This window comes from Antedon bifida, chromosome 2 (assembly GCF_963402885.1).
Source record: "Antedon bifida chromosome 2, ecAntBifi1.1, whole genome shotgun sequence".
Lineage (NCBI taxonomy): Eukaryota > Metazoa > Echinodermata > Crinoidea > Comatulida > Antedonidae > Antedon > Antedon bifida.
In genome coordinates, this window is record NC_136227.1 from 31,925,166 (window position 1) to 31,943,790 (window position 18,625).

General features: G+C 39.5%; 1 protein-coding gene across 1 annotated transcript; it reads left to right on the forward strand.

Moving 5' to 3' along the window:
- Positions 1-1,008: 1,008 nt before the first annotated feature.
- On the forward strand, positions 1,009-18,195 carry LOC144834650 (branched-chain alpha-ketoacid dehydrogenase kinase-like). The gene is made up of 10 exons (XM_078689535.1): positions 1,009-1,969; positions 10,584-10,652; positions 11,243-11,401; positions 12,676-12,795; positions 13,550-13,648; positions 14,204-14,277; positions 14,714-14,842; positions 15,249-15,338; positions 16,125-16,289; positions 16,674-18,195. The coding sequence occupies exons 1-10, from the start codon at positions 1,718-1,720 to the stop codon at positions 16,816-16,818; spliced, it is 1,302 nt and encodes a 433-aa protein (XP_078545661.1). The 5' UTR covers positions 1,009-1,717; the 3' UTR covers positions 16,819-18,195.
- The last annotated feature ends 430 nt before the right edge of the window (positions 18,196-18,625 follow it).

Genomic DNA, 18,625 nt, shown 5'->3' on the forward strand with positions numbered 1-18,625 from the left:
TCCTGTTATATTATAGGGGGTGCAATCTGTCACGGGGTACCTAATATTCTAGACAGTTCATAATAATAATATTGCAACCCCTATAATAGATAGTTATTATCCTGTTATATTATAGGGGGTGCAATCTGTCACGGGGTACCTAATATTCTAGACAGTCCATAATATATTGCACCCCCTATAATAGATAGTTATTATCCTGTTATATTATAGGGGGTGCAATCTGTCACGGGGTACCTAATATTCTAGACAGTCCATAATATATTGCACACCCTATAATAGATAGTTACTACCGTATCCTGTTATATTATAGGGGTGCAATCTGTCACGGGGTACCTAATATTCTAGACAGTCCATAATATATTGCACCCCCTATAATAGATAGTTATTATCCTGTTATATTATAGGGGATGCAATCTGTCACGGGGTACCTAATATTCTAGACAGTCCACAATATATTGCACCCCTCATAATAGATAGTTATTACTGTTATATTATAGGGGTGCCATCTGTCACGGGGGTACCTAAACTTAGTAGAGGTGTCCTCTAAATAAGGTTTGTCTGTAACAAATTATGTTTCCCCTCAATCATTTCAAGTCTCCCCTTGTTGTGGGGTTCTACTATATTGTTACATTTGATTGTATGTGTGTATTTGCATGCATATCATTATTGAAAATTTAAGTATTACAATTTTGTACTTTATTTGTAATTTATTCGCATTGATTTCTTCATTTTTTATACGAAAAGAAACTTTTATCATGAGAAATTGTTTTCTTGTCACATTGTAAAATGTAAATACATTTTGAATAAAAACTTTAAAAAAAAAAGTATTTTTTCTGTTGCTTTATAATTTCAAACAAAATACAGTTTATTGTGTATTTTTTTATCGACTGAAATATTATTTTAAGTTTGTTTGAATGATTGATTGCTAGTCCTCTTGAGGGCGCTGTGCAATGTTTTGTTTGGTTTTTTTTCTCGATGTAAAAATTTATTATAAAAAGAAAGAAGAAGAGCAGCTGATATGAGATGATGCACGCTCTCCAAGTCGTTCGATGTTTTTTCGCCGTAGAATGAGTAGTTTGAGGCTAAGTTGTGTTAGCTAATACTGTACTTACTTTTTACATAATATAAACACATTGATATTAATTTCGCGTATTTGGTTTGGACAGCTGAGAGATAGCTTCGCAATCGTTATTACTCGAGAGTTAGAACAGGGAAGAGGCTACAGTGAAGCCTCGCGAGCTCATTTTTTTTAGTAAAGTAGGCGGATTGGCTCCTGGGTTAGTATAGGGGAAAGAGTCGGTGAGGAAAAACAGTAAACCTGGCCTAGCCTGCATGCGGATGCTGCCAAGGCAAAGTTCTGATTTTGAGTTTATTGTTGTCAATCTCACAGAAAATATTGCCTACATTTGTAATGAACTGTTTTGTGAGCAAGGAAAAGTGGACGACCTTAATAATCATACCATCAAAAAGGACAAGAAGAAGGTCTAATGACAAGCAATGCCAATCAGCAATGTTGTGCTAATATTTAATAAGTCTGATTTGTTCCTTGTTTTGTTCTAGGCCTAGTTAATAGTTATTCATTGGCCTTCAATTTTTTTTAAACAGAGAATAAATATTGTAATAACCATATTACTGACCATACATATGACCAAATTTGTGTCCTTGTATTAGAAAATCTAAATTACCATCTTTAAAGTTTAGTTATTCAAATATTAAGATGTCTCTGTTTAAACGAATACAATGTATCAAGAACTCTGTGGCGCCTGTTGCGCAGTCACGAGCAATGAACGGAACATTGCAACAACACTTTCTACCAAAGATTAGGAACTTTTCAGTAAGTACAGCAGACCAGAAAGATCCAAAGCGGAGGTATTCTGCCGTGACGGACTTCAGCCCAGCAAGGGACCTAAACAATCGATCGGTTGTATCATTTTACAATCAAAGTGCCATTGACGAAGCAGCCAAAAAGGTATGAAAAACATTATTATGTAAAATAAATTACACACATTGTAAATTTTTGTAATATACTATTAAATTGTTTTTTTAATTTGCTGTTTTATATGCATACCATTTTAAGTCTTGGGCCAAACACAAAAAGAAATTTAGAATACTGTATCATCACATAAAGTTGGATTCATTATCATTTTAATTTCTCTGTCCTGTTAAATATTTATTCTAAGGCCTTCTTTCAAAACAACTTGCTTTTCACTTGACATTTAACCCAAATAAATATTTGTATCTAATGTAAACAGGTTTTGTCAATTTTGCACCCACCCAGTATTAATAATATTTAACCTTTTTAAGGTATACTGATTATATTTTCCCCCAAATTCCTACTATTTTTCTGTATGCAGTACAGACCTGAGTACAGTGTATTTGTTTTGTTATTATAGTATGACATGATGTTGAGTTTTACACAAAAAAACTGATGACTCAACACTAGTCACACAATTTCATGAATTCATAATAATAACATTTGAAAAGTGTCATGTCTAAATCCTTATTATTATGCAGTAGTGCATTGCTCTGTGCCATTGTTATCTAAGCTGCAAAAGATAATATAGGTTTAGAATGTTAAATTTAAGGGTGTAATATAATGTCGTGTGTTACAGTATATGTCATCAATCAAAGAAGAATGGTTAAAATAGCAAATGTTGAATCAGTAAGGTTTATAATGTACTCTACTACTGTATATTGGTAAACTTAAACAAAAATTAGAATGTGAATTAAGAATAAATATAGATATAAAACATTCTTCTACAATAATAAAAACAAACTCTACCAACCCATCATGAGAAGATTTTTATCTATAAAAAGTATAAAATCAAAATATTTGATTTGAGTCAAATTAATTTTAAAGGAAATTTATTCATTTTGTATATTAACATTTTTAAATACATTACATGTCTGTAAAAACAGTGATTTTTAAATTGTTTGGGTAAAGAAACCTACTAATGCATTTTTATATTTAAGGAATGTTACCAGCGATTTGTATTTTATGGGTGAAAATCATCTGTATTTTGGCAGGTACTGGTAGTGGCCACACCCACAGTTACCAAACAACACATCTTTTGAGACCAGTAGCATTTTATAGACTTGGACATTACGTTTTATATCTCCCAAATTGAATAACAAACCAGCATTATTATATTTACATTATTTTGTCATGGTCGCCTTACTGTATTATTAAATAACATTATATTTCTTAATATTTTTTTTATCTTTTACACCACAATACTTATACTTGATTTATCTCCTTTTATTACCCATTGTGCAAAAGCTACCCAGCTGAGACGTGAATAAACTTTGACCTGCAATCATTAGTACAACAATACAATACCGTTATTACAAAATACAGCCTTGAGTTGATATTCTTGGTACGCTAGCCTATTACTCCGAATCCGTTAATTCAAGGCAAACCTGTGTATTTCAAGTTGTTTTTTTTAAATTTATTAAAATTGTTTTTTAATTAGCCTATCATAATTATAAAACATTTAAAATGTTAATTAATTGGTCAGTTGAATAATAAATTACTAAATTGTAAACTTTTTCTTTGGAAAAAAAAGCTTGTTTCAAGGTGGCACAACACCAGGCGTTCTCGGTATATACTAAAGTATTACCAGTACTCCAAATCAGTATTTGAATGCTTCAATATTAAATAGTCTATATCGTGCCTAGCTTACCTGTATAAACCGACAATAGCCCGTGCTCTCCAGAGGGAGGGCTTAGATACGAAAGTGAAAAGTTCTTAGAACACCCCTGTATTATAATGGACCAGTCCGCAACCACGCCCTCATGTGGGAACGTACCAACGTACCACCGTCATCATTTTCTTTCGTAACGTGAGAGCGTTACGTCGTATGATACCAAGTGTTAGGATTGTACACTGTGCATACTTACAAAGAGTTCTACTTCGCTGATTACTAGTTGACTTGGCCAGGATATTGAGTGTATTCCCACGGCCTGTTGCAGTACCAGCGGTGGATATATTGTTCATATATCGTTGATCCGTTTCAAATCGGGGTCTTCCTTAGATATAAGGAAGATTTAAAAGGAGAAAACAACACCCACTTTATTGGATTTTAGGCCGCTGAACGGCCACGCTACCGGAAGACAAAGGAAAAGCAATTTGCATTGCCACCTGGACTGCCTCAGCTGAGGCGTGGACGCACTGTTGCGTGAAACAACAACAAAGCCGTCGTCAGGTTGTATTGTTCCTTTTTCTTGCTAGGTTGCGTACTGTGTCCGCCGATATGCCTAAGTCCGAGTGTTTGCAATGCAAGGGCCAGCGTGCGACAGTCAAGTGGGACCGCCACTTGCTGTGCATTCACTGCCGCACCTGCAGTCAAGAGTCGCCGTGCGACATTTGCGTTCATTGGACGGCTTCGCGGTTTCGGACGTTGCCTCGTCCGTCGGGGCGTGCGCGGGTGGTAGACCCCGCACCCGCGGAGGTTCAGGTGGAGCCCCCGGCCCCGCTAGCAGAAGAGACCGTAGCGCCGGAAGTTTTGCCGGACGCGCCTGCAACGGCCGCTGCGCCTCCACCGCAGAGTAGTACGCAGGACGAAGGTTTGTCCCCAGCCGTACTGGAGGCAATCGCAGCAGCGGTGCGAGCTCTACCGAGGGAGGCTGTGCCCTCGGCATCCTCGCTTAATTATCCCCCTGTGCCAGTACTGCCTCCGCAGTACTTTCAAGGTCAAGGAAGGACGGACCCATCGCCGGATGCCGGTGGGTACGACAGTGATATGACCATGACTTCACTGCCTAGTGAAGACCGCTCCGAGGCTGCACAGGGCGGAGACGGACTGCAGGCTCTAGTGAATCGTGTGGTTCCTGCTGTACTTTCGTACATTGGTGTAGAGTACGCTTATGACGCTCCGACGCCCGCGCCGGCTTCGAAGAGATACTCTACCTTTGGAGTGCGTGCTCCATTGAAGCGGGTCACGACTTGTCCAGTTGCGCCGCTGGATCCCGAACTTGTCGCTAGGGTAGAGGCTATAGCGAAGGAGCCTAAGACCCGTAGGGCTGCACCGCAAGACCTCGCAGCAGCCTTCCCGCTTCCGCAGGACCAATTTCTACGCTACGTATCGGCACCACCGATCCCGGATGCAGCGAAAGAACGTGCGCGCGAGGATCAAGGTCTCGACGCCAACGGCAGATTTCTGTCTCCTTCGGCCGCAAAGACAGAGGAGGCGCTAATCGCGGTCGACCGTGGCGCACGCGAGACGTTAAGAACAGTCTCGATGTCGGGCTACCTTCTGTCGTTCCTCGCGGATCCGGACCATCCACGGCACCTTGACGCGGACGTGATCTGCTTGCTTCAACAGATTACGGGCCTGGTCGCGGACCAACAGGCGACGATTGCATTGACCTCAGCCGCCGCGCGGAGAGTCAATTGCCTCCAGGCCACGGACATCGCGCCCGCGCACTACCGCCGCTTCACAACTAGCGAGTCGTTCGGTGCTGTGGATCTCTTCTTCGGGAATTTCGCCGAGAAAGAAGACAAGTGGGCTCGCGAGCGAGAGGCACGTCGCGAGACGAGATCGCGTTTCCCGAAACGCCAAGCGAGTCGTTCGCACTCGCGTCCAAAGCCTCCAGCCCCACTGCCGGTGGTGCCATCGCGCGCTATCTCACATCCGCCGCCGTCGGTCCATAATCAGTCTGAGGTTGGGCAGACTCCTGGGCCGTCGCGTCCCCGTAATTCCCGCCCCGCGCGTGGCGGTAAGCCGGGTAGGGGAGCACGTCGGGACCGCGGTTCGCGTCGTGGTGACCGCAGGTACCGGTGACGTGCAGGCGAGGTCCGTGCCGTCGGGGGCCGGACCAGTGGGAGGTCGCCTCCTACGGTTCGTCCGAGAGTGGGAGAAGCTGATGGTAGACAGCTGGATTCTCTCCACAATAAGCTACGGCTACCGCATAGAATTTACGAGCCCTCCAGTGTGTGGAGGTCCTCGTCCGACCACAATCCCCAAAGATCCAATAAAGCAACGAGCGCTTATGGACGGGATTGCCGCGTTGCTCCAAAAAGGAGCCGTAGTAAGGGTCGAAGAACATCATGCGGGCTCGGGCCACGAATCAACCGTATTCTTAACCGAAAAGTCCTCGGGAGACTGGCGACCAATTCTAAATCTAAAACGTCTGAACAAACGATTTATTCGGCCCCGCAGGTTTCGGATGGAGACAGTCTCATCGATCCTGTTAGGGCTAAGACGAGGAGACTGGGCCGCATCGATAGATTTAAAAGATGCGTACTTTCACGTACCAATCGCAAAAGAAGACCAGCGTTGGTTACGGTTTCGAATCAACAATTGTCTCTACCAGTTCGTCGTGATGCCGTTCGGCCTATCAACGGCTCCGCGCGTGTTCACACGCATCGTCCGAGCGCTCGGTGCGTTCTTTCACAAGCACGGCATTCGCATATTCATGTATCTAGACGACTGGTTAATCGTGGCTCAGTCCAAGGACCGGCTGGTGAGCAGTCTCAACTTCGTCCTTCTCGTAACGGAACGTGTAGGGTTCTTAGTGAACCGGGAGAAGTCGTGCCTGGTGCCGACTCAACATCCCATTTATCTCGGAGCGCAGATAGATCTCGTGTCGGGCAGAGTGTGCCCCTCACAGAAACGGGTAATCAAAGCCCTTGCTGCTATACAAGGCCTGATTACTGCTTCCGCTCCGACAGCATACGACTGGCTGAGAACGCTAGGTTTCCTAGCCAGCTTTGTAGATCTAGTTCCGTTTTGTCGGCTACGGATGCGGCCGCTGCAACTTCATCTGTTAGCCTTCTACCGGCCAGGTTCAGACTCGTTAGACAAAGTGGTCCCGATGTCGGCGTTCATTATAACGCACTTCCAATGGTGGCTAACGGACGACCGATTGTTAGTGGGCAAATCAATTCAGAGATCGATTCCGGACATCCGAATAGAAACGGACGCGTCCGAAGCGGGTTGGGGCGGTTGCTCCAACCACAGTCACGTCTCCGGCGTTTGGAATGCCGAGGAGGCGTTAGCCCACATCAATCTATTAGAACTTTGGGCAGTAGACCGAACGTTGAAAGCGCTACTTCCAAACATAACAAATTCACACGTCCATGTCTGCTCGGACAACACAACCGTGGTCGCGTACATCAACCGACAAGGAGGCACGAAGTCTCCGACTCTCTGCTATCACACATGGACGCTCATACACTGGTGCATCGCGCACAGCATAACGCTGACTGCATCGCATATTCCGGGCAGCCAGAATGTAGTCGCGGACACGCTGTCCCGACTCGCCTTACGCCCGACCGAATGGCGTCTGTTGCCGAGCATAGCCAACCAAATATTCGACCACTTCGGGCGGCCGCACATAGATCTGTTTGCGACGTCAGAGAACACGCAGCTCCCGACGTTCTGCAGTCGATACCGGGATGCACGTGCGTGGGCGGTGGATGCCCTGTCCATGTCGTGGGACGGTTTATGGGCATACGCGTTCCCGCCAATATCGATCATACCAATAGTTCTGACTCACATTCAGCGCTTCCGGTGCCGAGTTCTGTTGATCGCACCGTTCTGGCCTCGTCAAGCGTGGTATCCGCTTCTGGCCAGTCTTCTTTACGATCACCCGCTGCGTCTTCCGGTCCGCGCGGATCTACTGACGCAAAATCGTGCGAGGTTCTCGACGATCAACCTACAATCCCTGAACCTGACTGTTTGGCCATTGTCAGGGATCAGCTCAGAAACTCGGGCATTCCGGACGGCCCAGCCGCCCTGGCGGCCAAATCTAGAAGACAGTCGACTCTCACCGTCTACAACAGCCGTCTACGACACTTCTTTCGCTGGTGCAGACAAGAAAACGTAGACCCTAAGGCGATATCCTTGGGTCAGATCTGCGCTTTTTTGCACTACCTGTACGAATCAGGCTTGCAAGTACGCACGGTGTCAGGCTACCGGTCCGCGATTGCGGCCATTACTCCGCCATTTCAGGATGGCTCGACGGTTTCGACTTCCGCAGTAATCACGCATTTGTTACGCGGTATGTTCAGAGAGCGACCTCCGTCTAAGGTCTTAGTTCCACGTTGGGACGTTAACGTCGTTCTATCCGCACTCACGCGTCCGCCGTTCGAGCCAATGAGCGAGGCTTCGTTATACAATCTGTCGCTTAAGACAGCGTTTCTGGTGGCGTTGTCCTCTTGTAAACGCCGAGGCGAGCTGCATGCGCTCACGCTAGAGCCAGGCCATATACGATTTGAGCGGGGCGGAGTCCGGTTAATATTTAGGAAGGACTTTCTGGCCAAGTCCCAGACGTTAAATTTTTCGCCGCCGGCTGTGTTCGTTCCATCAATGTCCGCATTCTCGGGGGTAGTAGAGGACAAATTCTGGTGCCCGGTAAGAGCACTCAAATTCTACATCCACCGTACAGAGACGTTGCGAGAGGGTATATCTCACTTATTCGTCACATCGGTGCCCCCGTATCGGCCGGCCGCAAAATCCACGATTGCTAACTGGGTCGTGGCAGCGATTCGGGCCGCTTATGAGTCGTCCAGCACTTCGCCGCCGGCACATATGCATGAGGTGCGGGGTGTTGCTACATCCTGGGCGTTGTACGCTGGTGTTTCTGTATCAGACATTATGACAGCGGCATGGTGGCGGACACAGTCTACGTTTACTGCGCATTATTTAAGGGACATTTCTGCAACCATGGCGCCAGTAGCAGCAGCAGTGCTAAAGCCTAGGCTATAGGTATGTACACTTCACTTGCTCTGCTCTTTGTTAACTTACTCCCACCGCCGACTAGTTCTAGTCCGGTGCTAATCTGGCTATTGTCGGTTTATACAGGTAAGCTAGGCACGATATAGACTACACAAACCAGTAGTGGTGTTAGTAGTCTATGAGTGCTAGCTTACCTGTATAAACTCCCTCCCGCCGTCCCCGCAGTCAAGTACGCGGAAAATGATGACGGTGGTACGTTGGTACGTTCCCACATGAGGGCGTGGTTGCGGACTGGTCCATTATAATACAGGGGTGTTCTAAGAACTTTTCACTTTCGTATCTAAGCCCTCCCTCTGGAGAGCACGGGCTATTGTCGGTTTATACAGGTAAGCTAGCACTCATAGACTACTAACACCACTACTGGTTTGTGTAATCCAGTATAATATTTAACCTTGAGTCAGTTTTAGTTGACCCCTGACATGTTATTGAACTTATTAACTAAAGTATAATAATTGTTATTTTCTGGTTGGTATGCAGCAAATCCCATTGCAGTATGTGGATAATTATTTTATTCAATTGATAAATAATTATTGTACTTGGTAACAATATAACAGTAACAAAGCTTAGATGTATAAAAAAGGAGAGAGTTAGAAAAGAAAAAATTGAAGGGAAAAATATATGTAAACAAGCTCTGAAAAGGAGAGGTAGAGAAGACAAAATTGAGGGAAACAAATATAAAAACAAGCTCTGAAAAGGAGAGAGAAAATTGAGGGGGAAAACAATCTCTGCAGGGGGGGGGGGCAATGCATGAGCATGTTTCCTTAGAGGAAGCTAGGTTATACCATCCTATTTTGTTGTTGTTAAAAGAACATAAATAAGCATTATTTTAAAATGTAAAATTTAATGAATATCAGAATTACAAAACTGTGAAATAATATTATTGTTATAGTATTGTTACAGCCTACGGTTGAGATAATTAACTGTTATATTTTATATATTTTATATGATATTTATTACTTTTTTAAGGTACGTCCCTCAACCCAATCCCCACTGTTCTCTTCAAACTGTTAACTGTGTGGCCTTTTGCATGCATTGGTATGCATGATAAACCATTATTTATTTATACATTAAATTATGATTCATTTGTGAGGTCACTGGACTGAACTGTACTTTACTTGACAATCAATACTTAAACTCTGACTGACACTCGCTGTGTACACTAAAACACACGTACAGTACACATGTTGTGATATCATTTAAGATTCAGTTCTATTGTTTCACTCCTTGGGACACCTATTAAGGGGCCACTTTCCCATGAAAAGAACAAGGGGTAATATATTTTAACACTACAGCCAACCCCTATTCAGGGAAAGTTGACAGTTTCCCAGTAAAAGACCAAGGGGATTCGAACCCATGACCTCCAGATCACTAGCCTGATGTTCATACCTCTAGACCACCGAGCTTGCGCTGATGTCTAGGGGTTTGAGCCCAAATAAGTACAGCCAACCCTATTCAGGGGCCACCACTATAGGGGACAGTTTCCCATTAAAAGACCAAGTAGATTCGAACCCATGACCTCCAGATCACTAGCCTGATGTTCATACCTCTAGACCACCGAGCTTGCGCTGATGTCTAGGGGTTAGAGCCCAAATAAGTACAGCCAACCCTATTCAGGGGCCACCACTATAGGGGACAGTTTCCCATTAAAAGACCAAGGGGATTCGAACCCATGACCTCCAGATCACTAGCCTGGTGTTCATACCTCTAGACCACCGAGCTTGCGCTGATGACTAGGGGTTTGAGCCCCAAATAAGCAGCGGGTACTGCACCAATTGTAACTACTGTGGAGTAGCTTGTGTCAGGGTTTTGAGTAATTGTTTTTTCGTTGTTTTTATTTTTCAGCCTTCAGTTCGACTTACACCGGCAACTCTCTTGTACACGGGTAAATCACCAGATGGCAACCATCTACTGGTAAATGTAGTTCTGGTTTTGTAAATACAAAACACTAAATATTAATATTTAATAACGAAATGAATTAATTTGGTTTCCAAATACAATTAGCAGTCAATTCAAAATTAATTATTAACTAACATATTATTTATCAAGAATAACAGCTGTTTACCTGTAGATATATTCTGTGATAGAAATAATTAATGTTTATGAGTTGAATGAGGATAATATGTATGATATATGTGAAAGTTACAAAAGGCTTCCCCAACAAATATTTGAAACCAGAACCTTCTGCTTGATATGCAGACACCCTATCATTAGACCACTAAGGCTTTCATGGTATGGTTCAAATTTGATTGGATAGCAACTCTATTTAATTAGAATGTGTTGTGCTAATATAAAGCTCTGTCTACACTATCAAACTAGTTTAACAAAAAGTGTGATGTACACAAATATGGTAGTTATATGGCCAAATATGGCAGTGATATGACCAAATATGGTAGTAGTGATATGACATCATCATGTCCATATATAGGCACATCACATTTTTTTGTCACATAAAGTTTGATAGTGTAGACAGAGCTTAACAGTAACTTTCTTTCCCTCCACAGCGTAGTGCGCAATATCTCCACAAGGAGCTGCCTGTTAGGGTTGCCCATCGCATTGCTGAATTTCGAAATCTTCCGTTCATCATTGGATGCAATCCCACGATCCTTAGTGTACACGAACTCTACATTCGGTCTTTTCACCTGCTGTCCGAGTTTCCACAGGTAATGTTTAGCTGATATGCGGTAGCCATAGCGGGGGAAGAAATGCGTTTTGGAATTTATTGTTAATAAATGGATGTTAATAAACATATAAATATAAATATGATAACAATCAACTAAATTATGAACATCTTTGCGCCATGATCTTATTAATGAAATTATCCAGATATTTATACAAATACAATGCGGAAATCAATGTCTAAACTCACATAGAATAATATAATACCCATTAATTTTAAACTAAATATGTCCCTACACTTGTATATCTAAAACTCTGTCTACACTATCAAATTAGTTTGACAAAAAAGGTGTGCCCAAATATGATAGTGATATGACCAAATATGGTATTGATTTGCCCAAATATGGTAGTGATATGACATCATCATGTCAATATATGGCCACTTCACATTTGTTGTCACATGAAGTTTGATAGTGTATACAGAGCTTAAGATAATCTAAACCTATGAATAAACTACTAACTAATTTAAAAATTACACTGTTCCTTTGATTGCACAGGATGCACTGGGGCAAGTGTAATAGAAACTGGTTTAAACCAGTCGTATGTCGTGTCATTGATAAACTTGGCAGTGACAGAAGACTTCCCTTCCTTGTAAATATTAGTAGTTTATTAGGAGTGTATCCCAGGTCATTTTTTCTGTCAAAATAAATAAAATGGAGGTCATTTTAGAATAATGATAGTATGCATGAATGATGGAATATAATGCGTCATGTCTGAGTTAATTTCTACTGTAAATCCCAAAGCTTTATAGTAAACTATAACATGAACATTTAAAGACGTTTTTATTAGAGCATAATGTAAACATCTACAGCCTTATGAGCTGTCTGGCCTAGATCCAGCTTACATATTATAAAGTTTAACAATTCTAAATGTAAATTATCATATAATAATCATGAAAAAACCCAAGGATCTTCATCTTGGAAGGAGACTTAATCTAGGGAATGTGATGTGATTTTGGGAAGGGAGCTAGATTTTGGGAAGCCTTGCAGAGTTAGGGCAATTTTTAAATTTAGACTATATTCATTAATTTGTCTATGTTAAATTGAGTAATATACAACAACCCCACTTCCTACTTCATTCATGTTACTTTGATGCTAATAGTTATAGTTTCCAAATATTATAAAGTTTTATTTTCAAATTGACTTAAGCCTTGTTCGCACTACCAAAATTTAACCGATGAACTTGCATGGTGAAGGTAATGTGTTTACCCGAGATTTAGAAGATTGTGGTAATGATAAAATATTCTATTCTATTTCAGATTGAAGACTTTAAAGTTGAAGAGGAATACTGTAGTTTAGTTAAAGGATTGCTAGATGATCACAAAGACATTGTCACACAGTTAGCTCAGGGATTTAATGAATGTAGAAAGCACATCAAAGTAAGTGTAATTAAAATAGGTATACATACATAGTTAGCTCAGGGATTTAATGCATGTAGACAACACATCAAAGTAAGTGTAATTAAAAAAGGTATACATACATAGTTCAGGGTATAACACATCAAAGTAAGTGTAATTAAAAAAATATACATACATAGTTAGCTCAGGGATTTAATGCATGTAGAAAACACATCAAAGTAAGTGTAATTAAAAAAAATATACATACATAGTTAGCTCAGGGATTTAATGAAGGTAGACAACACATCAAAGTATGTGTAATTAATAAATATATATATTATACATAGTTCGCTCATGGCTTCAATGAAGGTAGAAAACACATCAAAGTAAGTGTAATTAAAAAAATATACATACTGTACATAGTTAGCTCAGGGATTTAATGAATGTAGAAAACACATCAAAGTAAGTGTAATTGTAGTGGAGCTGTAGCTTGGTGGTTAACATGCTTGCCTTCCAATCCCAAGGTTCGGGTTCAATCCTGAACAAGTGTCAGGGTTGTATCTCACGACTCTTTCAACTCCACTCCCTAAGTATTAGTTTATAAGCACGAAAAATTATAAAATAGTTAATCCATCCTGTAATTGGCGAGTTACTCGCTGTTGGATGTGTATGAAATAAAAAATAAATAAAAAAAGTAAACATACATAGTTAGCTCTGAGAAATACTTCTTCTAACTCAATAAGGTAATATGTTTATTGTATGTTAAGTAGGCAATATGTGTGATTTTATTTTTAAGGATGAAGATATGATACGTCAGTTTTTAGATCGTATGTTAACATCTCGTCTTGGCATACGGATCTTAGCAGAACACCACCTTGCACTGCATCAAGAAAAGGTAATCAGATTATGCAACAAATGTTCCTGATACAAAACTTTATATACCACATACATATTCAAATTATATTTATTGCATAAAGCTCTGTCTACACTATCAAACTTAATGTGATGTGCCCATATATATACACGATGACATCATATCACTACCATATTTGGGCACATCACACTTTTTTTGTCAAACTAGTTTGATAGTGTAGACAGAGCTTAAAAGACACAATGATTCTAGCCTAAATTTGACCTGTGATGACCTTTCGTTGGCTCATAAGTTTGTTGCATTTCTCCACTGAATCTGATATCCTGGACTTTTCAATTTGAAGTTGTAAAACATATAAATAGGTTAATGGACCACAAAAAATGTCAATGCAACAACCAATAAAATCTAGCCAATCATAAATCTTCATTTTCTTGCCAGCCAATCACAAGCTTCAGTATGCTACCATACTTGCTTATAAGATCAGATGTCTAATCATCTAAATAATATTAACGATAAATACACAAGTAAATTCAATAAAATTATCATTTCATTTCTCATTTTTCATGTATATTTTTTCAGCCTCACTTTATTGGTATGATTTGTACAAAGCTATCGCTCAAGAAGATCATTGAGAAATGGGCCGAATTTGCTACGTAATTATATTCATCATTCATTCACTGTTTTAATTAGGTTGTCCCGATCACAATTTGTGCATTGATTGTCATGTAGTACAAACCACAGTAAATCACATATTTCTCGTTAAGCCAGAAAATGTGTATGCAGTCAGATCTTTCGTTATCGACCAAAATGTTTCCCAAATGCAATTTCAATAGAAGAGAAGAATTTTGGACCTTTTGAACCCAGGATAGTTTTAGGAAGAAGTCTAGTATTGACAGGGAAGTGGCACCTCCCTGGTATTCAGAGAAAGAGAGAAAGTTCATGTGTAATTTCAAACCATTGTACCATATTTGAAAGCCTTTATAGCACATTTTTTTTTAGAACTGTGCATATAGTATGATAAACTAACTTGCTAAAGACTGAAAGCAGCAGAAAACATTCTATCAATACATGTTAACACTATTGTTACAGTGAATTGTGTATGCATAAGTATGGACATGCACCAAGGGTCAAGGTCAAAGGTCATCATGCAGCTACATTTCCATACATTCCTCAACCACTAGATTATATCTTACCAGAGCTCATTAAGAATGCTATGAGGTAAGTCAGAAAGCTAGGCTATTTATCTCTCTACCTTGGTATAATCCGTGAGGTCATTCAAAGACACCAAAATAGCATCCTCCTCTCTGGCCACTGCCGCAAACATTTAACTGAATTTGCTGGTAATTTAGTTATTAACAAAGATATTTAAAATGTTTATATCATGGAAAATTCAGTGGCGTAATGCAGAGACCTGAGGCCCCTGGTATAGTGGCTCTTCAACGCTGGAGTCCTCGGATGTTTTTAGCCTTTTTTTACATATTTCAATGCCATTTTCCCCTTCAGGCTTTGGTCAGAGCCCCTATAAGCTCTGTGGCCCCTGGGTTTAGCCAGTGAGCGCTCATCGCCACTGGGGAAATGTCATTTTATATTCTTCAGTTTTCTTAACTTTTCTCTTCTCATACAGGGCTACCATAGAACATCATCTAGATACACCACACAGTTTACCAGACATTGACGTTACCATCACCAATAATGATTTAGACTTTATCATCAGGTATGAACTGAATAAACCAAATTATTATTTGTAAATGTATATATTGAATTTTTTTTCATTTGCCATGTCTTAAGGCCATAGCTTCACATTGATACTAAGGCGCTAATTGAAAGATTAGTGGCCGTATTTACCAATCAAGTGAGATATTTCCCTTATATATATTTCTTATATATTTCTCCTTAAATATTAAGTATTTCACTTAACTTAAATTCTATTCACTTAGATAGGAGATTTTCTTAATTTTATGAGTGTTTCCCTTAGCCTAAGTGTGATTAGTGAATGTGGAAGAAGAGAACCTTAACACCTGTACCGTTTTATTTAAGTTGTCCCCTGCTTTAGACTCTTGGCCACACAACTCATTTTTTTCAATATCCTATTACATAAAATAAAAATAACACAAAAACAAGATCAGTGATTATTTATATTTAATAATAATATCCTGAATTTATATAGCACCTAATGTTGTGAAACCTATAAGCTCTGCACAAAAACTAATACGATAAAAGGGATTCCAACTATGCCCCAAAAAAAACCGAAACTGAAGTAAGGGGATACGCCTTCGTCGCTAACCAGGGATCGGTCTAATTGAACCCCGGTCAGCACCAGTTGTGTCTCGGTCATCCCGGACTCGGGCGCCTCCTGCCCTACTTAAGCTAGATCTAAAACAATCTAGGTGGCATGGTAAAGGAGAAAAAAGGGGTTTAAAATGCTTTACTATATCATCATCATGTGCTTTTGTTAATTTAGAAAGAACACAAAACATTAGCATTTTTTTCTGATTTTCAGAATTTCCGACAAGGGTGGTGGATGCCCTCACTCTATAGTGAACAGAGTGTTCCAGTATCACTTTACAACTGTCGGACAAAACACTGACTCTAGAGTGACTGGGGGAATTCTGGGAGAGGTTATGAATTCGGACCATCTTGGACCAGGAGCAGGGCCAATGCACGGGTAAGCTTGTTCCTCATGATAACTTCACCTTTTCCCCCATTGCCCCATATATATATGAGGGCATATCAATTTGATCTCTGGTGCGCGTACATACAATTAAGGGAATAGTGCTGTTCCGCCATACCACGCTGAGCGTGTTAAAGAGTCGCTATCCAATCGAGTTTGAACAATACCATGAAAGCCCCAGTGGTCTAATGGTTAGGACATCTGCATATCAAGCAGAAGGTTCTGGGTTCGAATCTCGGTTAGGGCGACTTTTTCTAATTCTCACAGATTTCCTCATCTCAAATTAATTAATACATTTTCAGTATATCACCGGACGGTTTAGAATTTGTTCTGCGCCTGTGGTGTTCATATATTATACTGATATGCATTTTTTTGCAGGTTTGGATTTGGGCTACCTACGTCTCGGGCATACGCAACTTACCTTGGCGGATCTCTGACATTTCAGACCATGCAGGGTTTAGGCACTGATATCTATTTAAGATTACGTCATATTGACGGCAAATACGAGAGCTTCCGTATTTGAGTTTAATCAAAGTATTTTATCCACACACATCTAGCAGTTGATTCAGCACTTCGCTTACTTTTCTTCTTTTTTTTTCTTAAAGGTAAATTTTATTTTGATAAATTTAATGAAATACAAAAAAAGGTAAGAAGTTTGTATATAAAAAAATACTATTATAAACTGAAAACAAAAAAATTTAAAATTTACATTAGATTAAAAAAACAATGTATAAGTATAATCGTTGATCTATTTATGTCTTAATTATTGATAGTTTGTTGTTTATTATTTAAAGATAGATTAAAAAATATATAGTAAATATAGACCAATTTATGTTAATAGATGTGTATGTAGTTTATGACAAATTATGAAACAAATGTTCAATCATACTATAATGATCCGTTCTGGATAATGTTGTGCACTAAATTCTTTCAAACCTTTGGCTTGAAAATGCTCAATTGTACATATACAGTTTCTGAAATTTGAGTACAAGGCAGTTATTTAGCTGTAACAAGTTTGCCTTTCCAATTTAGGGTGATTGGTTCTACTCATATAGCCAATATTTGACAATTCATTGTATATTTTGCATCAATTTTAATCTTAGTAAGTGATCTAGTAGATAATCACAATTTTCTTATAACCTAATTTCTATTCCACTGTAATTTGTTTTATTATTGTTTATTAATGAACAGTATTGTCTGTGTTCTCAATGGGAACCTCTGTCCCAGCAGGGGATCTGGTTAAGACAACTGATAACAATCAAACCATGATGACCTTATATGGATACGGTTTTATGATTGGTTAAAAAGTAATTTAAGGACAATTCTACATGTTGTGCTTGTAAATTGTAAATATATATTAGTATTATAGTTATTCCAATAGACAATTAATTGAAATATAAAGCTGCGTTCACACTAGATCTGAAACCTAAACATTTTTTTTTCTTTTCATCAAGTTTGTAGAGTTGACACAACTTTTACTTTTCGTAGAAACGCCAGCTCTATGTTAATATCTATCTACTTATTTTCTTCATATTTTTTTATTAAAATGAAGATTATTGTTAGATTCCAATTGATTTATCAGTATTCAATTAAATATTCAGGTTTTAAAATGTATATCGTCCAATATGTTAAAATGTAAATGGACAATTAGCATGTAATTTTTTTCTAAGAAATATGCTGACGACATTAACAGGTAGGCCTACAAAGCAAATGTGCTAGCATGAAAAATGACTATCAAAATGCTATCATTATTCATTTCAACTTAGGAATATTTGGTTTTTCAGTAAACCAACTAAAATCTTACATAGTATAGAAATTAGATATAATATAAGAAAAGCTTTTTTTTCTTTTCACAATTTTTATAAAGCTTTATTCAGGAATAAATGTCAACTATAACAAACTGTTTTGACTTTGTTTTATTTTAATTTAGAAAAGAAACAAAAATACAGCTTCGAAGTTATTAGTTCATACTTTTTTTTTTTTCGCTTTTTAAATATTTATTGGTGGCAGTTCATTTTTTCTGAAAGATCCCTTTGAATGAATGTATTGTTACTTAGAATGTCGATAATATTTATCATTTATTAAATTTCCAACAGAAGAGAAAAGAATATTAGAGATTAGTCTAGATTCTAGATGGAGTTTTGACTTAATATTAGTAAAAAGATAAATATGTTGGCACATATGGCGTTTCATACGTTTACTACTTGAGCTCGTTTCAGACAACGCTTACTGGTGGACTAACATAAAAAAGACAATACATAGACTTGGAGAAGTCCGATTAGAGATGTGATATAATAATATGTTGCATTTTGAATGATTGCGTGTGTATT

Coding starts and splice junctions, on each gene's coding strand:
- LOC144834650 (XM_078689535.1), top strand. CDS start 1,718: ATGTCTCTGTTTAAACGAATACAATGTATCAAGAACTCTGTGGCGCCT. Junction 14,843..15,248: donor CTCATTAAGAATGCTATGAG/GTAAGTCAGAAA, acceptor CTTCTCATACAG/GGCTACCATAGAACATCATC. Junction 15,339..16,124: donor GATTTAGACTTTATCATCAG/GTATGAACTGAA, acceptor TCTGATTTTCAG/AATTTCCGACAAGGGTGGTG.